Source organism: Pleurodeles waltl, chromosome 6 (assembly GCF_031143425.1).
Source record: "Pleurodeles waltl isolate 20211129_DDA chromosome 6, aPleWal1.hap1.20221129, whole genome shotgun sequence".
NCBI classification, from domain to species: Eukaryota; Metazoa; Chordata; class Amphibia; order Caudata; family Salamandridae; genus Pleurodeles; species Pleurodeles waltl.
The window spans coordinates 537,247,927-537,271,268 of record NC_090445.1 but is presented as its reverse complement, the minus strand read 5'-3'; the positions used below and the strand labels follow the sequence as shown (position 1 = coordinate 537,271,268).

General features: G+C 43.1%; 1 protein-coding gene across 1 annotated transcript in view; it reads right to left on the bottom strand.

Moving 5' to 3' along the window:
* Positions 1-3,783: 3,783 nt before the first annotated feature.
* The window catches only part of LRIG2 (leucine rich repeats and immunoglobulin like domains 2), a 166,489-nt gene continuing 146,930 nt past the window's right edge, over positions 3,784-23,342 (bottom strand). Inside the window, exons 18-19 of the mRNA XM_069238690.1 lie at positions 12,126-12,395; positions 3,784-5,055 (exon numbers count right to left, since the gene is read on the bottom strand). Coding sequence (XP_069094791.1) covers positions 4,823-5,055; positions 12,126-12,395 — 503 coding nt within the window. The 3' untranslated portion in view covers positions 3,784-4,822. The remainder of the gene's footprint in view (positions 5,056-12,125; positions 12,396-23,342) is intronic.

Genomic DNA, 23,342 nt, shown 5'->3' with positions numbered 1-23,342 from the left:
CTTTGATGGAATCGAGTCAGGATTTTGAAGTAGTCTTTCTGGCCTAGAAGGTTGCGTGATAGGCGTTGCGTGATTTGAGGGTGGGAACCTTTGATAATAAATCTGAAACATATTTTGCAGATTTGTTACCAAAGACGTTGGCATTGCTATAGAGGGATCTCTTTCAAGATAGTCAGGTTGTAAAGGCTCTGGCTTGATCTCTCGCAGAGTAGTAGTCATCTCAATATTGATCCTCTTTGTCGTCATTTAAGTCCTGACATTTAACGTGGAGCTGAGATGTACTGCTAGCCACGCCACACCATAAGGACCCTCGTCGTCAGAACCCTCATTGTCATCCAAGGGTTGTGGAGAAGGATATGGCTACACCTTACTTGCGGAGGTATGGACTGGTAATTTCATATATATTGATTTTTTTCGTGGAAAGAGAGCTAATGTAAGAAATTTGTTTTTCCCCCCATTTTTTCTTGTTTTTCAGTTGATGGTTTCCTTGTTGACGGTATTGTCATTTATATCAGAAGGGATGTCGTCGATGGTGCTACTGTTGCTGTCGTCGGTGTTCTTCTGTATATTTTAGCAGAGATGATTGTTGCTGATGACCATGGCGACAAAGTAATAATCATTGGAGACACCGCTGTGGTGAAGGTCGACATGGTTGCGATGACAACATTATCATAGACACAGTCGTCGATGTGTGTCTTTGATGGTGCTCTCGTCAACGAGGTTATTTTGATAGTTCCCAATGGGAGTTCCTCTTTAGGTGTCGCCGGTAAGGATTGTGAAGCACTTTTTTGAGGTGCTCTCATCGTAGACATAGTAGTAGGCTCAGAGTGAACCTTTTCTGAGGCTTATGGCTGCTTTTTTGAAGATGAGAATAGATCTTTATATATTTTTGTGCCCAGTTAATGTAAGTTTAGATTTTTTTTAAACCTTTTCAGGTGGTTCTGAGTTAAGTTTCTCCTTGGATTTAGGCTTTTCAACAGAGTAAGAGGCATATGAAGAAGAATCACTTATCAGAAGAAGGGTACTCTTTTGCTTTTTGTTTAGCAGTCATAGTAAGAGTCTGTGTTCTCTATCCTTAAGAGTTTTGGGCATAAAGGTCTGGAAGATTTTACAATCTCTCACCTTGTGTTCCAAATGGAGGCAGTATATACATTTCTTGTCAGGGTCATCAATATGAAGTCTTTTCTTCCCACAGGTGTGTCAGATTCGAATAAGTTATTTCTTGGTTAGTTGGGACGTAATGTTCAGTCTACATCTGTAGATTCTGAAAAGTTATCTGGTGAGTTAACTGGGAGAGAGTAGAGTTTGAGCAGAGCTCAGAGTGACTTCCTTCACACGACGTGCAGTACAAAATTTGAGGGAATCAGCCTCTGTTGGGAGGTTTTTAAAAGAACGTAGATAGCCTATAACAGTGACTGTCCATTGCCATTAGGGCCTAAAGGAGTTCACCTACTGCTATATTAAAATATACCATGGGACTCCCATCTCGATGACAGGGACGATGCAAGCATGTGAATCTATGAAAGATCCAATACTGGAGAACATTTTGTTATACCCAACACAAGACAGTAGACAGAGACTGCAGTACGATTCTCAAGAACACATGCTACAAACATCTTCCACCAATGGACACACGTGCTGTGCTTTCAACTGATGGTGGCTTTGGTATGCATATACCAATATTTCCCGAAAGGAGTTGAAAGCAGCTCTGAGGACGCCGGTTGCAGATGTGCTACAGTCCTCAACGTGAGCAAGCAGCCGAGGCCAGGCTGTACCGAAACACAATTTGTGCCCATTAGTTGGCTTCAATAGAACAATCTCTATACTGAAAAGCTGGACATAAACAAGAGATGCAATGGGATATGACAGCACTTTGCAACAAATAAATAAATGTAACCACATCAACATTTCCTTTCTACACTTTAAAAACTAAATGACTAAATAACCTTTTGAGATGCATCTCTGAAGTGCTTTTTATATGAAGCTTTGTGCCAACACATCATTATACCACCATTCTTCATATTGTCTCCATCAATAACTTCATTAGCACTGTAAGGCACATCTTTAGGAAAACAGTTCTGTCATCCTATGGCACAATTGCAAATATCTGTAAACTATCTTTGCTCTTCGGATCCAATACAGAGCAATGGTATTTTTTTTCTTACAGTCAAAAATGACTGAAAATCTATGGCTTCCAAGTATGCTTTGCGTTCTCCTCCCACTGCCTCAATAGAGTTGAGGTTTTAACGCATAATTACAGGGCATGTGCGATTAATCTATCAAAATTAGGGTGTGTGGGTTACATCGAGAGTGGAAATCCTCACAAATGAGGCTGGATACTATGTTGGAGGGGGGTGAGGTACTGAGACGCTCCAAAAATGCTCAAGACATGGCTGTTAATAAATGTATTTACGACAGTTTGACTGTTGCTGTCACAGAAGATCCTCTCGGAGGGGCAGTCTGATTGGAGGATGGATGGCCATGCTCAATAGCTCACAACACCAAACCCTGTGCCCAGTTCAGTACCACAAGGATCTCTTGGGTTCAGTCGTTTCTGATCTTCCTGAGAACTCTGGGCTGAAGTGATATGGGTGGAAAGGTGTACAGGAGGTCTTTGTTCTACTTAAGACGAAAAGCATCTCCGAACGATTGCCGCCTTGGAAACTCCAACGTGTAATACTGCTGACATTGAGCATTCTTTGCGGAGGTGAACAGATCTAACCAAGGATCTCTCCACTGCTGAAACAGACCTCATGCCACCTCTGGATGGAGACCCCACTCTGACATTTTGAGACGTGGAAAGAAAAGAACTGACATCAGCGTGTCGGGGTGGCACCTATGTAGGACCCGCAAGATCATGTCCGTTGCCGACGGATGCTGAGCTGACCGATGCCACCTAATGGCGCATAGGTGCATTGCTCAAGAAAAATTTCCGGATCCAGACTGACGCCCAGGGAAATTCTAAGGTCAGGAACAGAACAACAGAAGCCTACCCTCACGATCATTGAGAGTTTTCTGACTGACGGTGCGACAGATCTTCCAGTCTCTCACCTTGTGGTCTGGATGCAGACAGAAGATGCATTTCTTGTGGGGATCATCAACATGTAGTCTCTTCTTCCCACAACTGCCACAATCCCTGAAAAGGCCTTTCTTAGTCTGTTGAGACATATTGAAACTGCAAAGCTGTGTTCTCGGACAGAAATAATCCTGTCAGAAAGATAAACTGAGCAGAGCTCAGGGAGGACTCCCTTCACACGACATGCGGTAGAAAATCTGAGGGAAAGAGCCTCTGTTGGAAGTATTCTAGAGGGTGTTGACGCATGATTGGCTGTGGCTCAAGTTTGGGTCTTTTTTTATAAAAGAACATGGATAGGCTATAAAAGAGCCTATGTGGGCCATTAGGGCCTAGTGTGTAAAGCTTACTGCTATGTGTATTTGAAGTTACTGTGAGGCTTCCACCTTGACGACAGGGATGATTCAAGCATGTGAATCTATGAAAGATCCAATACTGGAGAATTATGTACACTTATATTCTGATATGTTTTTTATGACCAACAGGTGAAATAAATTAAACAAGCACTATCACAATTAGACAAAACGCAAGCCAGCAAACTATGCTTCTTCAAAACAACATTAGTGCAACAGTAAACAAGTGCCTTTTGTTATTCATGACATTTCCAGAACACAATATAAATTTGTATGGCCGAATATATGACTATATTTAATATAATAAGGGTATTAATACATTTTTGGCATACTTAGAAAATATTTACAAGACAGCCATAACATAGATAGATGTAATGTATACAAAACACGTAAAAATGCATATTTACAACAAAATGACTTTTTTGCATAGGGAAATCACTTTACCAGCCTTTGCGGGATCTGTATACCACACAACTTTGTAAACAACCAAAAGCTGTAGGTTTTATATACCTGGAATTGCACAGACATTTATAAAAGATTATGGAATGCCATTCTGAAAAACAAACCCACAAAACTTACAGAGGCAAACATTTCTTTGGAGTGTGTTAAGAAAAGAAAGTGATTGTGTCAGAACAGCGCTACCAAAATGCATCCTTGAAAATCAAATTTAAGGGAGCATTTACAGCAAAGCAGAGGAGAAGGCTCACCAATAACGGATGCTCATCACCCTGGCTACAAGACCCAAACTATTTGAAAAGGTATATGAAGTTTTACTGCTTTAATTCTGATGAGATTATTCTGTCACAAATCATGAAAGAAAAACTGTCTAATTAACAATTAGTGGAAGGCAGATGAACTGTATGTATTATTATTTAACAGTTATACTTAATTCATTATTTCTCATTATAACCAGATGTGTTGTGGGAAGCTGAACCTTGTCACAAGTTGAACACTGAAAAACAGCACTATTTTAAAAAGTATGAATAGGTCATATCAGGGACCTTATTAAACTATCTTTGATAGGAAACATCTTAGAAACAATGGGTCATCACAATTCAGCGCCTTTGTGTATCCAGTATATGTGTTGGCTATTTTGTCTTTCACAATGAAGCACCAAAAAGACTGTCCAGAATGCTCACAAACATGTTTGATGACATGAGCGGAGTCATGTTTCGGTGACACCTGGCAAGAGTATATTCTAAACACCAGTCCTCTGATGGACACAAGGGCTGCAACTCTATCCAACATCTTTCCCATTAAGAGTCTTGGTCCACTCAACGTTTTCTTGTAAACATGTTACCAAGCAATGACGGCTCCAGGGACACATTCTGAGGTAGATGTTACAAAATCAGTAAACCTGAATTCGCTGTTGCAGTTCCTTCTTTGCTTCACAACTTTAGGTGGTTTCCCTGTAGTCTTGAATAGTCTGAGTCCTGTTTAAATCACAGTTTTGCTCATGTCCTCTCAGGCAGGATCTGGGAGAAATGGTAATCTCTCCATTCGCTTCTGCCACGCACGAAGTTCCAAAAGGTTGAGGGTTCTCTTGAAGCTCAACAGATGGATGCGAAAATTGTGCATGTGGAATTCCTATATTGTTGCTATTTCCCCATAACTGCTGTTCAAATAAGTCTACAAAACAAATGGATTTAGTGATTACGCAGAATAAATGCTTAAGAAACATTAAACAATCAGGTAGAATAAAATGCAGTAGATGTCCTAAATGTGGTTACAATCTTAAATACATAATAGTTCAAATTGTGGGCCGCTGGACTCGCTCAACATCCCTGCATCAGTCATCCCACACACACACTGCCTAGGATTCAGACATCCCAAAAAAATAAAAAAGACAATTTTGGTTTAAAAGGCTATGAATGAAGGACTAGAACGATAAGAAAAGACTCCCCTTAACCAGTCTCTTATTGTAATTGTAACAGATGGCGCAGCTTAAACGTGTAGTTTCCACTGACACAGTATACACCTGTCTACCACATGAGCCAAGAAGGCATTCTGAACAGAAATAGCACTCCCCAATAGTTTTTAATAGCTATGCTTCAAAATGAAATATTCCATCTTCTCTTATTTAAAATGAAAGCAGTTTGAAGTATACCAAAACACCTTATGCAATCAGCTAAAAAGAAGTATAGGAATTCTATTAAAAAAACAGCGGTCTTTTAGAGAGAAGAAAGAAATCTAAGACAGATGTTTCTTAATCTTTTCTGCTTCTCTGCCGGTTTCAGCATTCTATGGCTAGTGGACATCGATGAAGGTGCATGTCAAGTTGGCCATCCTCTTCAAGTCGAGACAACTGATGAAACATTCGACATTGTGCGAAACTGCGGCAGCAAATGATGCATCTATGTTGAAAATATAGCAGCTGACACACTCAATGGCAAAGGTTTTTAACACAAACTGAGAGCAGCAACCAAATTTCTACTGTGCAGCAGAGTGGGCCCACAACAAGGTCTGAGGTCAACACATGATCATCCTTTTGTTCCCTGTCCCATTTGCCTTTGTTATTAAAAGCCTGAAATCAAAAGCTTGTTGTGCTAAACCTGCTAAGCAAATCACATCTTTGTCAAAAGCCATCCGCATAATAAATATTCATTTTTTTCAACAACAGCAGGAAATGTAGGAAATATAGTTGCCGTAATGACTGGAAACAAATGACGTATTTATCCAAAAGTACAAATTATATTCCATCGCAAAGATCTAAAGAGACAACTGGACATAAAAGACCCCTAGTAAAGCAAAAAAAAAAAAACAGCTTATATTAGCTTCATTTTAGTTGAATTTGAAGGTAGAGAGAGTAATGTTCAGGAGTTTTTCCTCCACAGAAACAAAAACTGAAACTCACTGACACCACACTGCTCATTAAGGGCCCTAGAGAAAACTGTTTCGTTTAGGTGACAGTCAAATTCTTCTCTAATGACGATGTAACTTTTTAACCACATTTCCTACACTTTATATCTTTTTAGAACTGGATAATTAATAAGGGCTCTTCAGCCTAGCTGCACAGTTTTTTAATTGGTGATGAAATATATATGCAGTGCCTTTGCCATTTCATTATTATTTTCTTAGCTAAGAAATATTCCTCTTTGAAGAAAGCTGCTCTAAGATCCAGCACAGGACAGTCTATGCTTATGAACATTAGCAAGTATCACACAATGGAGAACAGAATCATAATTCAGTAATGGTGAAAGCAACAATCATATTTAGAACAGTATAACAAGTTACTTACCCTTCAATAACACCTTTTCTGGTAGAGACTACAGCTAACTACAGATTTCTTACCTTTGAGTATTTCCTAGGTGTAAAACTAGACCTGGAAAATCTTGAGCAGTAAATCGGCGCGCCAGTAGGTGGCATCGAACAGGTCCAGATCAGTAGTGAAGTGTGTGGTGCCTGTGTAGGCCCTACCCAGTTATGATGATATCTGTTCCTTTCATGACTATGTCCACGGCAAAAACACAAGCCCCAACTGAGTGACGTATGCCCTGTGTGTGCAGATATGGAATAAGCTTTATGGTAAGGAGCCAAGTTGGAGAGTGGGGAAGACCAGAGAATAATTTACAGTTAGATAGCGTCTCTACCAGAAAAAGCATTAGCAAAGTTAAATAACTTGTTCTTCTTATAAAGACTTAGAACCACAGAGTCCTCACTTTAGAGTAAATACACAAGCACTACCTCCCCGGAAGTGGGTCTGCGACTCGGCTCAAATTGGATAGTCCTGGAGGATGGGCAAAATGCTCTTCTCAATGGACCAGACTGTCTAAGCAGTAGTGCTTTGTGACTGTATGGAGTGACGGCCATGTGGCAGCTTGGCAAATGTCCAGGACGGGTACTCCCGCTCGCTAATGCAGTAGTACCAGCCTTGGTGAAATAGGTATGCACGCCCTAAGGAGGCAGTTTTTAGGTCGAGCGTTAGCGTTCGGCCTGCTGTATACTAAAGTATACAATAGAGTGAGGTTCAGTGTTTTGATTCGTTAGTTGCAGTGTCCTTCAAAATTCCTTGCTTGCTAGTGGTCGGTATTTTCCTTTGTCCTGCCTTTTTTGATTTTGGGAGCAGCACAAAGTACTGTGTAATTACGCTATGTTCTGTTTATCTCTTCTGTAAGGGACTTTTCTTTACCATTTGCCTGTTTGACTTCAAGACTGTGGGTGCTTGTTCAGTCCCTCCCTCCCACCAGCTCCCTTTGCAAACATAATAAAACTGAGGGGTGCTTTTCCAGGGCCAGCTTGCATGTTGTGTAACTCTTTGTGTGCCTCTATTTGTGTTCATCTGTGTCTGTTTAGTAAGCGTCATGTATCTCTTTTGTGTATCTGCCTCTCAGTGTCACTCTCTCTTTTTCCGTAGCACTCTGCCTATATCTCTCTTTCTGTGCGTCTGCCATTTGTGCCTCTCTTTCCATGCATCAGTTATCAAGTGCCACACTCTGTCTTTCTGTTTGTGCCTCTATCGTTTATTACACGCTCCCTGTCTCTTTCTTTATGTGCAACTGACATTTATTGCAAATTCCAAACGTCTCTTTCTGTGCATCTGTTTGTCGTGTCACTCTTCCTGTGTGTTTCTATTTGTGTGCATCTGTCTCTCGGTAGTAAGCGCCGTGTATCTCTTTTGTGCATCTGTCTTTCAGTGCCACACTCTCTCTACTTTTCTTTCTAGCGGCTTCTCCTTCAGTGTTACTGTCTCTATATCTCTCTATAGTAAGCACCCGGTATCTCTTTTGTACATCTGTCTCTCAGTGCCACGCTCTTTGCTTTTCTTTCTCTCCATTTCTCTTTACAAGCATTACTTACACAACGACAAATAGTATCAGGCACTTAGTTACAATAGTATTACAGTATTCATATAAAAAAAAAAAATTATACCATTTAATCAAAATACATAACTAAATTACATTATTTTCTAACAACTTAAACATTAAACAAAAGAAACAACATTACAACTAAAAAAACAATATTCAGTTACATACTATTTTACAATACAACACAAAAAACCACCATATTAATATTTTACTGCACATAACAAATTGCTTACCTTATTTACAAATTCAAAACACTTAGATCACACAAAACAAAATTGTTTACAAATAACCAAAAATTATCACACAAACACATTAAGCAATTACATTACCAAAAGCTCAAACTTTTTCAAATGCGAGACCTGTTGCATTGAAAATGCTTGTTTTAGCTAGTGTGCAGCAGAGTTTGACAATCTACAAGAGAGGGTCTGTTTCTACATCACCTTGCATGTTTTTTGCTCCTGCAAACATAATGAAAAGCTGATCGTCCAGTCGGTGATCTTTGGTTGTAATCGATGTAAAAAGAGAGCTTCTTTTGGGTACAGACTGTGTAGCCTTTCCTCTTCCTTAGAAGGATGAGACTAAGCCCAAAAATGTCTGCAGCATTATGATCTGGCAGACGTGGAAGGGAGTCACCACTTTCAGAAGAAAGGAGGCACAAGTCTGATGCGACAAGTGCTTTATCTGGGTAGAAGCTGGAATATGAAAATGCAACTGAATGAGCCTGAAGCTTACTCACCCTCCTGGCTGATGTAATGGCCACCAGGAATACTGTCTTAACTCAGGAGTAGATAATGACCACTGTACATGAGTTCGAATGGGGAACACATCAGGAACGTCAGAACCAGACTGAGGTCCCACTGGGGAAGAACAAAAGGCATAGATGGGAACAAATTTTGCAAGCCCTTAAGGAAACGCATCACAACAGGCGACTTGAACTGGAAGGGTTGTTTCAGCAAAGGCAAGAATGGTGAAATGGCAGACAGTTAACTTGTAACGGTGTGCAAGGCCTAAAAGGACTAACAGCCGCACAAACACCACCTCTGACATGGAGACGGAAAGGGGATCAACATTACAGAAACATCAAGTCAAAAATATTTCCGAGCTGCAGGTATATGACGGTCTTCCTTCAGAGGCTTTTGGCTTGCAAGATGGCAATAAAAAATTTCAAGAGAAACTTCTAAGTATTCATGTGCCGTCACTAAATTACCACACATGCAGGCGGAGCTTGCGCAGGGGTAAGAACTATTTGCCACTACAGAGAACGTGCAATGTCAACTCTTATGGGCGTTGGAGTTTTCAAAGTGGCTCTTGCTCAGAGACTCGTTCCGCTTACTCTGGAACCCAGGACTCCTTTAACGTTTTTGCAGATACCACTCCAGCCGTTTTTAAGACCAGGACTGACAGGGTCCAAGTCATCCTGGTGGCCCCGGACTGGGAAAGAAGAGTTTGGTACCCCAAATGCCTGAATTTGAGCATATGTACCTCAATCAGGTTGCCCTTTTGGAGGATCACCTGTTGCAAAAACAGGGCAGGGTTCTGCACTAGAACCTGTGCACGTTCCACCTTCATGCATGGTGATTTAGCGGGGACAGCTGAATGCCACAGTTGAACGCAAGCGTTTATTAGGCACAGGAGCCTCAGAGTCCGTCTCACCAAGATCCAGGACTGAGGATGAAACATTGGGATCATAGCACAAATGTTCTGGATTGTCCCCTTTAGAGGATAAGTATGGAACTGCACTGTGTCCAGAACGGCCCAAAGGGAAAAGAGCATCTGACAAGGAGTAAGGTGCGACTTTGGCATGTTGACAGTGAAACCCTGACCTCAGCAGATGTGCTGCAACCACTGTTTCTTTCATGAACACCCGAGGGGCACTGGTGAGGCCAAAGGGAAGCACAGTTATCTGGAAATGCTTGTGGTCTATCGTGAAATGCAAGTAACATCTGTGTTCCTGCAGGATGGCAATGTGGAAATATGCACACAGAGGGTCGAACACTGTCTCCAGGGCAGACAGAAACTGAGCCAAGGTGAGCATCTTAAACTTCTCTTTTCATAAAAGGGGGTTGAGACGACAGATCTAGTGTAGCGCAGAGGCCTCTGTCCTTATTTGGCACCAGACAGTAGCGGGAATGACAACCACGTCCTACTTCTGATGTCAAAGCCAGAGCCTTCACTTCCTGATGGAGTAAAAAAAAAAAAAAAAACCCAGACCGTCCTGTCAGCTATTCTGTGGACCGTAGCAAGAGAGGTGGGGTTTCTAGAAAAGGAAGGACACACCCTTGCTGTCTAATTGAGGCACACACTTGTCAGAGATTATCTCATGCCATTGGTGCTTGATATTGCAGAGTTGAGGGCCCATTAAAGAAGTATGAAGATTGCAGCAGCCAGAGGGGTTGGGGGCTGGACAGAATGCTGGGAATGGGCCCAGCTTCCTTTACAGGATCCGCGACTCCCACCACAATTAGACCGGGAAGCTTGCTGGGAGTTAAGGCTCAAATTGCAGTCGCCCATGGAACCTGGCCATGGACATGGAAAGGGTGAAAGGACACTTGCCAGGGGCTTAAGGAAAGGCCCAGATATCTGAATGGGACCCAGATTTCCTTGAAGCGTTCGGGTGCCGTGTCAGCTTTGTCGCTTAACAGATAGGAGTCATTAGAGATGATTGGCTATCCCCTGAAAACCCAGTGCAACTCAACCAGGCGTTGTCGTAGAGTGCTACCACAGAGGCCAATGTACTGCCCTCCCCCCACAAGCCCCCACCCTCCTCCTGTCAGCCAAAAAGGATAATTCTAGAGGTTCACATGGGGCAGAAGGCATCAGCTTTGACCGTCGTAATCACAAAAAAGAAGATTGGCTATTGAATCTGTGTCAGTGTCTGCATCAATGACACCGAGCTGGGGAGGGTGTTGGCATCCGTGCCGCCATTTGCCTGGATCAGTGTACAGAACCAGAGGGCCCAGCTAGTGTTGACTGTAAACTCATCAATGATAATCAAGCAAGGGCTACTCACAGCTCCGTGTAGCCCGAAGGAGCGCAAGAGTCTTAAAACTCCTTGAGCTGGACCAGGGTCACTCTGGCTCTAGAGAACTCCAGAAGCATGGAGCATACTCTGCCACCTGCTCTGCGGCTGGCTGGCAGAAGCAGGGCCTGGAAGCATGCTGTTTGCTAGGGAAAGCCGAAGGGCACTTCTTTCTCTTGTGCTTCTTTGACTTACCGAACTTTGTTGACGAGGAATAGAAGTGGGATGACAATTGCTGTGGCAATGGCTCAGAGAACAGCCCAAAACCTCACCCTGGAGCAGAACAGGGATCCGCATGGCAGAAGGCGACTGGGGTGTGTTAAAAAACCATTGGGGAGAAAAATGACAGTGTTAGCTCTCTAGAGCCATGCTGTGGGAATGAAAAGAAAGGAACCAATACCAGCGTTCCACGGAGGTGCTGCCATAGGCACTGTGCATGTAATTTCCAGTGTGGACAACGCTGAGATGCCAGACGTCACATACCGGCACAGAGAGACAGTGCTTAAGATTTTCCAAATCCAGACTGATGCCTAGGGAGTAGTCAAAGGTGAGGAATCAGTGGTTAGAATTCTCTATCAAAAATACATGTCCTTAAGTGTAAGATGACTGGATGCTGAAGGTTTTATTTTGATAAACATTACCACATTTAGTTTTTATAAACCCTGTATACTAGAAACATATTTGTAAATGATCCACAAATGCGTCTCCTGTAATCTGTGTATATCTGCAGTTGTCACCAGTGTATATGAATGAGAGACAGTAAGTAGTGCAAAACAGAATTTGCTCCTAGTTTCTTAAGACATACCTGTATGACACTTATCCAGACAATGAGCATGTCTGGAAAGAATGAATGATGTGTCTTTAAAGGGACTTACCATTGTTACATCTTGGATCACCCATTCTGTCATGGTTGGTAAGGAAAATGGACATGTCTCTTTCTGCCATCACATTGCTGAGAGTCACAACTTCATGCTGAGAGTGTGTCATGTAGTTTTCCTTTGGGATCTGCGTCATCAAATTGGATAATGTGGGGTCCAACGGATCCTCTTGTGCAATATATGGGTAAGGACTATAGTCTCTAGTCCGTGAGTAAATATTAGCATTGTCGTAACAATCTGAACAGATTAGGAGTTGTCCTGTACTACCTGGAGGAAATCAATACAGAACAAAGGTAACTTACCATGCTCACGTTTTGAGTTATGACAAACTGAATTAGAGTATACAATGCAACAAATCAGCCTGTGTAATATTTAATACAAACTGTTCAGGTACTAAAGTTTAACATCATAATTACTTAATAGCTAAACAGGGCCTTCACCAATAAGAATTAGAGTTGTATGGCTGAAGTTGCATGCATGGTGGCTGTGTGGGTTACCATTGCAAGCATGATATCAGGCACATCCTAAGCCACTATTCCACCTTTGTGTAAACACAACCTTTGTCATGGGTTACCTTCTTAACCCCTTAGATGCAGAGGCTTAATCACCCAGAGTGCTGAGCCCTTTTTAGGTCGAGCGTAAGACCTCTTGTATACTTTTAAGTATACTTTTTCTCTCGGCTTCCAGCTATTTCATTTGTTAGTTTCTGAGTCATTTAAAAATCCTGGCTTGCTAGTAGTCAGTTATGCCTCTTTGTCCCTCCTTCTTATGTGTGGGAGCAGGGACCAATTACTGTATAATTACACTGTCCCGTTTATCGGGTCTGCAGGGGATTGATTTTTTTTTAACTTTGTTTCCAGCTTCTGTCCAGGGAAGCTTCCCTTTTCATTTGCAGGGCATTCTTCCTCTAAGCTTACCTGTAAACAAGCCTATAAATCAGGCTTTTACCTTCGTCACATTTGGTCTTTGTGGTACTCTGCAACCACTCTCAGCTGCCTGGATCCTGCCCTTCCTTGGCTTAGATTTTCTTTACCAAGCACTCAGTGCCCACTGCTGTTCCAATTCCGGCGCCCCTCACCCAGCTCTACCAGGTCTCCAAAATCTTTAGAGACCGTGCCCACTTCTGTTCCATACTGGGATCACACTCGCAGCTCCATCACTGCACCGCAGTTGACACACTCCAAGCCCTCATCTGTGCTAGAACCCCACACGCTGCCAGCCAGAGCACCTCAGTTCTTACAGTCAAGTACACCCGTCTGTTTCAGTAGTAGGACCTCAGACGCAGCTCCATCAGTGTATCTGTTTTACCCTGGCGAAGTCACTTCATTTCCTATACTGGGACCCGCTTACATACAGTTCCATTACAGCAGCTCAATTCTAATGTTCAGTCCAACTGCCATGCCAATACTGGACCCAAAAGAGTAAAAAACTGCTCAGCCAGTGCACCTCAATTCTAACATCCAACGCCACTGTTGATACATACAGTGCACATTTCTTCTCAGTACTAAGGCTCACACAAACGCTCCTCAAGACTCCTTGTTTTTGTTGTTCAAGGGCAATGTCACTCCCATACTGGCACCACTCGCAGCTTCACCAGGGAACCTCCAGGTTAACACTCGGCAACACTGGCACACCAATACTAGGTCCCACACATAGCTCCACTAACATACCTCCCTTCTGACCTTGTGTGCCTGTTAATATTCCAGTACTGCAGCTTACATACAACTCTGTCAGTGCACCTCAACCCTAACCTGCAGCACCCCATTATTCCAATACCATGAATTAGATGGCACTCTCCTTCTCATTCCTCACCCGCTGCCTTTCTTTTATTCCAGCAATGGACCAGGACACAGCTCTGGCTATTCCCCCATTCCTGATCTGAAGCACCCCAATACTGCTGTATTGGGGTTCACATACAATTATGCTAAAGCACCTCCTGCTGTTCTGCAGTGCTCACTGATGATCCACATTCTTCTGTTTGATGACGTGGGGAATCCAATTAAATCTATTCTTAGCTGTCATTTTTTATTTGCGAGGGTCTGTTTCACCTATCTCACTTTGTTCTTTCCTTTTCTCAGTTTACTCTCAATGTTTTCTTTCTCCCCCACTTCTTTTTCCAGTTCTTAAAAGGCACACATTAACAGTTTTGCTCTTCCTTTTAGCTATTAATTTCCACTCCTCTCCCTTTTGTTTAAATTGCCCTCTTCCTCCATCCTCTTTCAAACGGGCACATACTTAGTTATTTCCTTCTTTGTTTCATTCTTCTCTTTTCCTCATCAGGCATTCATTCTTTCACTATTTTTTCTCTTCCTTTCATTCTTTGTCATTTTTATTTGCTCTTTCCATTATATCCGTGTGCATCTTTTCAGTTACATCTTTCTTCCTTCCTTCCTCTGGTGTTTAAAAAAAAAAAAAATCTTTATCTGTCAAGTCACGTTTTACTATAAATCCCTCTTTTTCTCATCTACATGTGGAAACCACAAGTTTGTCAGGACCGAAGTGTCAAAGTGGTTTTCCAATTCTCTGTTTGTGGGAAGTGTGTCAGTACATACATGCCCTGGTCCTTTCGCTGCTTGCTCTACTCAACATTTCTCTTTTATTCTTTAATGTTGATTTTCCTTTACTTTCACACGTTCATTATTTGCTCGCTAGCTTCCTTCCCTTTTTTCTTTTGTCCCACAAGTTTGCTCTATTTCTTCTTAGTGTTTCCATTTTCTCGTTCTTTCTTTCTCCCTTCTTTCTTTTATTTCTTTGTGACTCCTCCTTTTTCTTCCTTTTGTCTGTTGTATTCCTTTTGCTTCACTTTTTATGCCCCATCCACTTTCTCTCCTGAGGCCTGGTTATCAGTGGCGCAACAGGTGCAGTGGCACCGGGACCTAGAGACCTACGACCTCACTCAACTCTAATTGCGGATGTATTTTCCTACCAAAATTGCAGTCAACCATTTTCCTTTCTTACTCCAGGGCCCATTACACCGTTAATACGCTACTTGTCCTCTTCATCTTTACTCCCGGCTCCATCTATCCTTTCACCCTTCAATCGGTTTCAAATTATATTTTTGTTATGGTGTTTTAAGCATTACACTCTAATGCCAAAAGTTTATTTCTGCTAAAGGTTCATATGATAATTGTATATGTTCTAAGATAGAAAAAGAAGATAAATGGAAGTGCTTTTGTTAAATGCTGGGCAACTGAAATTATATGGCAGGAAAAGAAGAAATTATGAGGCAGAGTTGACCAATTTATGTGGCAAGAAAAGTCCAGTCATGAATTTACAATACCAATAGCTCTAACTCAAACAAATGTGAGACCTACTGCATTACAAATGCTTGTTTAATGTTTAGGGCACTATCAGGGGTTAAGTCTTCATACTTTATTTCCCAAAAAGGTATCCGGGCCAAATTTGTGTCCTTTTACCCACATGTTGGGGATTCAAAGCTTAACCAGAATTTATGGCTTACCCCAGGAGGGAACTGAGAAATAGCCAAAATATAGCAAAATTATGGATTTCTTTTTTTTTTTTTAAATAAGGAAATTGTGCTGAGCATAAAAGCATACAATTGTTTATTCTAAAGATAGCTTCAACAATCAAAACTGTAATATATTACGTATACACACAAACACAGTCACTGAAAAAAAGGTTAATGGGACGTTAGTTTGGTTAGAATGTCAGTTAAAACAATGTTTTAAATGAACAAAACCATTGAAATTCACCAGTTATAGTTATCTCAAGTAACTATAATGTACGCCCTAAAGTAACTCCTACCCACAACCCTGCCATGCAGGGTTTTAATCAATGATGTCATTTTGGATATTGCAGAAATGTTATCAAATGTGTCACTGAACATGTTATGAGAGATATAATATGTAAATTACCAGTGTATAGTAGTTGCAGTGAATTGTTAGTCTTTTTTTGCTTAATGTGAAGATATCTATAGCCATGCACTGCGTAGGATGGGTCACAGATCCGGGCCAGCGGGCAGACTTTGCACCTGAGTCGCTGTGGGTGCCCAACATACTGTTACACAAGTCAGAGGGTCAGGTCCTGTTCCTAACCTTCATAGGTGTGGATGGCTGCATAACAATATAAAGGATGTTAACAGCAGTGGGCCTACTGGATTTATCGAGGGGTCACCATCTTTAGCGTGACTACACCCTCTCTATGACCATTTCCGTTGGGAAGTGGGCATAATCCTGACTCTGGAGGTCTAAATCCATCCAAAACATGACAGAGGAATATAAAAAGTAGTGTCGACTTCAAGTCGTCCACCTTAGGGGTGGGACTGGCACGATGCGGGCACACCTAATCTAATTTTTGCACCTGTCTGCAACCACTAAGTGAAGTCAGGATAAGGGGATTGGTCATCTCTGCCATCTGGAGAGACCTGGGTTGCATTACAAAGACAGCTAGGCCTTTGAATCTTCCTGCTCTAAAATGTCGATCCTGCCTGGAAGAGGTGTCAACACCCCCACTCAGTGCAGGCTTTTGTCTCCGGCCTCAGAGTGCTGGCTCGCACCTCTGGGGATCAGAAATGTGGCTGAGTTGGTCAAGACCAGTAAGTCAACACACTAGTAGTTGGCAGGTTTTCAGGGGGCACCTCTAAGGTATGTATTTGTAAATCCAACACTGGCATAACTAATACGAGACGTCTGATACCACATATCCCTAGGTTCACACAAGCCACCATTTAACTGGGGAACCAGTGTCCAGCACATGTATTTAAAAGGCCTCCCTGTACACTTACTATGTCTAAGAATCGATAACGACATAGTACATACATATATGACCCCGCTGGTAATATAATGAACCCTGCTTTAGGGTTCAAGGCCTGCTGTAGGGGTGACTTACAAATACTACAAACAGTGTTTTAGGGGACACAGCACACGTGTGTCATGTCGCACTTTCAAAATTGGAAGCAACATGTCACGCAGGCTGCAATGGCAGTCACCATAAGGTTGGTGCTGGGTCCCTCAGAGAGGAACAAGTTGTGCTGCAGCTTTGAGGAGGCCTCTTCGGTACCCATGCCATAGGTACTAGGGGTACCATTTACTAGGGACTTAGATGGAGGCTTAAGGGCCTGGTCAGTTGGGGATCAAGTGATCAGGTATCTGGTTTAGGGAGGGACCAATGGGATACTGGTTAGTAGTCAAAGTTGCTTCCAAAAACCAGGTATAAGGGGGCAGGGGGGGAGAGGGGTGGTACTGCCTGCAATCAGAAACTAGCTCCCTACATCTTCTTTTTCCACACTGTGGGGTGGGGCCTAGGAGGTGCGCAAGGGGGTTGGGTAGGGCATTTAACAGATTCCTCTCCAGATTTATATTTTCGATACCACTTAAATAGGCTTCTCTCGTAGCCACTGAGGGCTTTGGCTGGAAATGTTCTGCAGATCTTAGTCTTCTTGCTTGTGATCCCAATGAAGGCAATAAATGAACATTTTGTGAGGATCATAATTACAAAATGACATCCTGCTACAGGACTCAAATCTAGCACTCACTCTCCTGCACCAGTAGGTGACATCACTTCCGTCTTGGTATCAGCTACTGCCCAGACACATCATTGGATCCATATGACCCTACACCAGTGCCTTGATGTCAGTTCCTCGTTCATTTTTTGCCCTTAGAAGCAGAGAAGGTAGGCAGTAATTTAACAGTGGATATGCAAATATAGTAATTTAATAGTGGATATGCAACTATCTAACCTAGGACTTTATTACTGAGGCGACTACGACTATTCCTTAGAACAGGAGGGAGTGGGCGCAATTGGTGAGGAACCTACAGGTAGATAAGAACAGCCACCCAGAAAGATAGTTACTGAAGGTAATTAACTTTTTCTTCTCATGGATACTTCTACTTGCAGATTGCTTGCATTTTGAAAAGAAAGCATAGCAATGACCCCTTTCCCAGGTGGTGGGTCTGAAGGAATGGTCACAACAGAAAATCTTGGAGCACAGAACGAGGAAGATGGTGATCCCTTCACACTGCAGAGTTCGGGCAATAATGCTTGACGAACATGAAAGGCAAGCCCACACTGCATATCTCTGAGAAAGCCATCTCGTTGCATAATAATATTTTTTTCTGTGGTAGAATTAGTTAAGATCCCTCATGGAAGTTATTTTGCCTGGGCATAACAGATTTTATTTTTTGCAGTTTCATATAGCGCAAACTTGTCCTGAAGGTATTTAAGAGCTTTACATGAGCACTAGTTAAATTACAAAAGGACTCATTCATTACATGACGAGATGAAGGGCCAGATGTACTAAAATGCTATTTTGCATTTCCTAAATAGCGACTTCATAGAAATCGCTATTTAGGAAATGCAAAATGCTATGTACCAAGATATCAATTTCCTAATAACGATTCCTACAAAGTAGGAATCGTTATTAGGAAAACGTAAATAAGAAATCCCATGCCATTTGTGACAATGGGCAGGTTTTCCATTTCCCAAATAGCGATTTCTTATTCGGAAAGCGCTATTTGGGAAATACAAAACCAAGGATGACTATGTGAAAAAGGCTGCCCGAAATGCACCCCAAACACAGTGGTGCACATGTAAAGCACACATATGCTCAAGGGGCATGTGTGTGCTCTACTGCAATTTAAAAAAAGCATTTTGGGTTTTTTTTTTTTTTTTTTAATTGCTCATGGTTACCATGGACTTAAAGTTGTTGGTAATTACATTTCCTAATTGCCCAATTCGCATTTAGGAAATGCTTTTTACATCTGAATATGAATCGCAAATAGGTCTTCCCTATTTGTGATTTTATATTCAGAGGATCGCAAATTGCGATTTCTACTGGGTAGAAATCTCAATTTGTGATTCCTTTAAGGGCTTTGTAATTCAGAAAAGGCCATTTTGCATTTCTTAAAGGCCCGAATTAGCGATTTGGACCGTTAAGAAATGCAAACTGGATTTGTACATCTGGTCCTAAGTGATCTGCCCAGAATCACAGGATGATGTGCAGACGCCGAGCCTCAAACTTAGTTTCGAAGTTTCAAAGTCAGTAGCTCTAGCCATTACACCACATGCTATAAAGTATAATCTACCAGGACAGAGTGCTCTACTGGGCTGCTTTGCCCTTCTTGCATATAATAAAAAGTTGGTCACTGTATCGGAAATCAAGTCTCACGGACATAGTAGCTGATGACCCTATAAGATTCTAGCCTTATTTCCAGATTGATGAGATGGAGTGGAGGGAAGCACATGGGCGCTTTAATATGGAACAGGGTAACCACCTTTGGAAGGAAAGCTGTCCCGTCTGTGTTCTCAGAAATAGCTTGTGTGGGCAGAAACAAGTGAAAGGAGGCTGGACAATCAGAGGAACCCACTGATGAACAGACTTGACATGCTGGCCACCAAATACACTGCTTTGAACATTAAAAGCCTAATCTGGCTGCAATACTTAGGCTCAAAGGAGCCCCTATCAACACTGTTGAAACCAAATTAAAGTCCCACTGAGGCATAATAAAAGGAGAAGTAGGAGATGTAGGAGCCTGTTCCAAAAGCTCTTAACTATTGGGGGCTTGAATAGAGAGGGTTGGTCAAGCAAACAGAAGAACACTAACAAAGCAGGAACATCACCATCCACTGTGCCCACTGCACATGCTTGCTAAGCCAACATAAGTAAAAAAAAGCAGGATTCAGGGCCTGAGGAGGCTCACTAGTTACAGTTTGGAGCACAGGAGGAGGGGCAGGAGGAAGTTGGGCAGGAGGAAGTGGACCTGGAGGAAGAGCACGAGTAGATAGAGGAGGAGTGAACTCCTTTCCTTGTGGCCCAACAGGAGAGGTGTGGGCCTAAAGGAATGAAGCCCACTTCCCAAATCAGTCTTCATGGATTTCTAAGACTACTACAGCAAGGCACTGAGTGGTTGGGTGAGGGGTAGTAAATTAAGTAGTTTCATTGGGCTCTATAACCTGATTTTGAGCACATGCTTAGTACTTGCTTTACAGAGTTGCACCAACACCTGACTGATAGCAAGTTCACTGACCACAGGGAGCTTGCAAAAGAGGTTGACCTCTGGATTACTACCCAAGTATCTAATAAGGTTCCTGGGAGTGACTCAAAGAAGGGTGGTTCAGGTTTAGCAAGCAGAGTGAGGGGGGATGTTCAGGGTGATACAGGCAAGTCCTACAGTAAGGTAGTTTGTGTGGAGTGGTTTGGAGGAGGAGGGAATGGAGGGGGTGGTGGTGGAGGAGGAGGGAATGGGGGGGGGGAGGGAGGGGGGCAGGGGCAGAAGTCTGATCCAAGAGGCAGAATGGACCGCATTACTTTGTTAGTCATGGTGGTACTATCTGCCTATTGGAATGCATCTATGAACAAGTTAAGGTTATGGGCTCCATAGCTGGTGTCCACAATTGAGAAGAAGGTTTCCTCATGGGTCAGTCCAGTGGCTTAGGAGAGTGTTGTTGGGGCGGAAAAGTCCTCTCCATGGTTAAAGATGTGTACCCCTGCCCTGAGGGCCCAAATGATCTGCTGTCTGGATCGTTAATGATGTTTTGCCATAGGTAAATATGAACCATGCATTTGCACCATGACATAGGCCGGTCTCATGGACTGCGGTCTTGTTGGACTGGCAGGGGGCCCAAAATGCCACCCTCGTACTAGTGGAAAGCTACTGCCTTCATTAAAAGTTGAACAGCACAAAACCGGTGGTGGCAGCATACCGTGTAGTGATAGGCCATAGTCAATAGGTCCTTTTTACCCTGTGTCATTTAAGTGAGCCCTGCAGACTCATTCACCTTTTTAAAAGGTCTACTGCTGTGTGCTTAACTTATTGTTGGCCTACATCAGGTAGATGTGGAGTGTATGTGTGCCTGGGAAGAGTACAGCACGTGGACAGAGCAGTACTGTGCAGTATATGTGTGGTTAGTGCATGTACTTAGTATATGTATGCCTGTGGGGAATATGCTGCATGAGAGATGTAGTGTTGTGCCATGGGTGCACAACAGAAGCATGTGTGTGTGCTTGCGTGAAGTACAATACATGAACGGTGAATTGATGTGAAGCACACATATGCTGAGAATGCATGCTGGACAGTGTGAAGTTTAACAGCACACCCTGGTACAATACATAAAAGCTACAGTACCAAATAATGTGCACAGACTGAACGTATGTGTTGAACGTAGGTGTGTCAGTAATGGCACAATACATGGAAGTAACCGTGCAGGACAAAAAGTGTGCTGAGAATGTGCAATGAGTGCAAGTTTGCTTGCAATGCTACATTACATGGAGTGCCTTGAGATCCATTTTGGGAAGCCCAGGACTGCCTCGTCAAGCCATGGGGCATATTAGTTTATTGCTTCATTCCTGTGAGATTGGTGGTACACACTAGAGGAATTGTCAGAATGCCCCCCCCATTATACGTTAAATGGTTGCTCCTGAATTCAGTGATAGATCATAAGGAGGGGTCTGGACATATCTCAAGAGGGAGACAAGGCTGATATAAGAATCATGAAGAGTAGGGCTGGGTGCCAGGATTAATTTTTTGATGCACATATCACTGTAGTGGACATCCAGGTGTGAACTCTGGTTACTCCCATGACCTGTATTGTGAGTATCTACTTCAGAGTCTTTCCTGCTGTGGCAGACAGCCTTTCAAGGGGGAAGAAGACAAGGAAAAATTTACACTTCAAATGCAGCAAACCCCAAGTGTCTCAAGATGGACTAAAAGAAGGGGACATTGAGACCTCGAAACTGGGCTTTGCAAAGCAGTAAGACTGGCTGTGTGAGAAAGGGACACTCTACAAGACTTCAGCCTGTGACCAGGACTGATAGCAAAGGCCTCTTAGTCTCCCTGTTTGGTGAAGGGACATCACCAGGGAATTCTCGATCACCCACCCTGGAGCTTAGAGCACAAGCACTTGTCTGCTTGTCAAGACCAGTGTGTATTGCGAGGAAGAGGAGACCATTGGAGGGAGCGAGGTCCATTAGGGAGTCCTACTGAGAGGAATCCAGGAGTGAGGAATGAAGGAACAGCTACGCAAGAATCTGGTTGTTGCCAGTGTCCAGGAGCGATGCAGTGATCCCTATATGCTAGGAGAGGGCCACCCTGGCCTGTGTAATGAGAGCTGTGTGCGAAAAGCCAGGCCTGCACTGCCTCATTGCAGTGACCCTGTATGTTGGAAGGCGGCCAACTATTTGTTGCCAGAGCATCTAGGCTTATGTCCGCCTTAATCAGCGACCCTAAATGCCAGGAGGGGCCACCGTGGTGAAAGGAGTCTGTGCCTAGGTTGGAAGTTCTGTGCCAACCCAGTACGCCAGAAGGGGCTGCCAGACGTTTGGGTTGTTACCCAGACAGAAGATTACAGCTGTAACTGGCCAGTCAAGCCTTCACACTAAGACCTGCACCTGATTGATTCCCTGAGGACCGTGAAGGGTGGCGCCAGAGACGTGACACCCTTGCTGGGCTCCACCCCATGAGAGTGAGTGACTTACCTTGTCTTTGCAAAGTGGGAGCAACAACGATCACTGGAAAAAGCTGGCAGAGGGACAGCGCCTGTCAGGTGCTGCTGTGTGTACCGCTAGCAGCCCGACTTTGCCGCACAGGATCAGGTCTTGTGAGCAGCCATTGAGGGGGCACTCACTGCACTGCTGAATGCTCCTATACCACTGGAGAGGGTAAGACTAGAATGGACCTGTGGGGCCCAGGGGAATCAGTGCTGTAGCACCATAAAACATTTGAATAATTCCTTAAGTGTCAAAGGGGTACTCTTGAGTATAGCCTATTTGTGGGCATTCCAAAGATGCAGCCACCAGAAATTGGAAATACTCCCAACCACGGTGTAAGGAACAGGGCAGGGCAGGGCAGGGCAGGACAGGACAGGGATTGGCCAGAAAACTACTAGATTCCCCAAGCTCAAGAGGATATTGTTGCTCATGAATGTAAGCATGCATTTAAATGTGTAGAATGAGAAATAAAATATTTATTATGCCTATAAAAGTATTTATTTGACTGAACAGTGATTTATTGTTGGTACTGAGCGCACTGAGTTATGAGTCGTGTTCACCTACCTATATCTACACCCCAAGGGAGCCTTTGTTTGTTTGTCTACAGCTACTACTAAGAGTCAAGCGCAGAAGGGGTACTTGGCCTAGTTGCTCAGGATCCATAGTCGGTCGGGCCCAGTGACATCAGTAGTAAAAACCCTCAACGACAAAGGCTGGGACCAGCAGCCCATGCAGGCCCAGTGGCCTATTCAAAGGGGATATGACCGGGA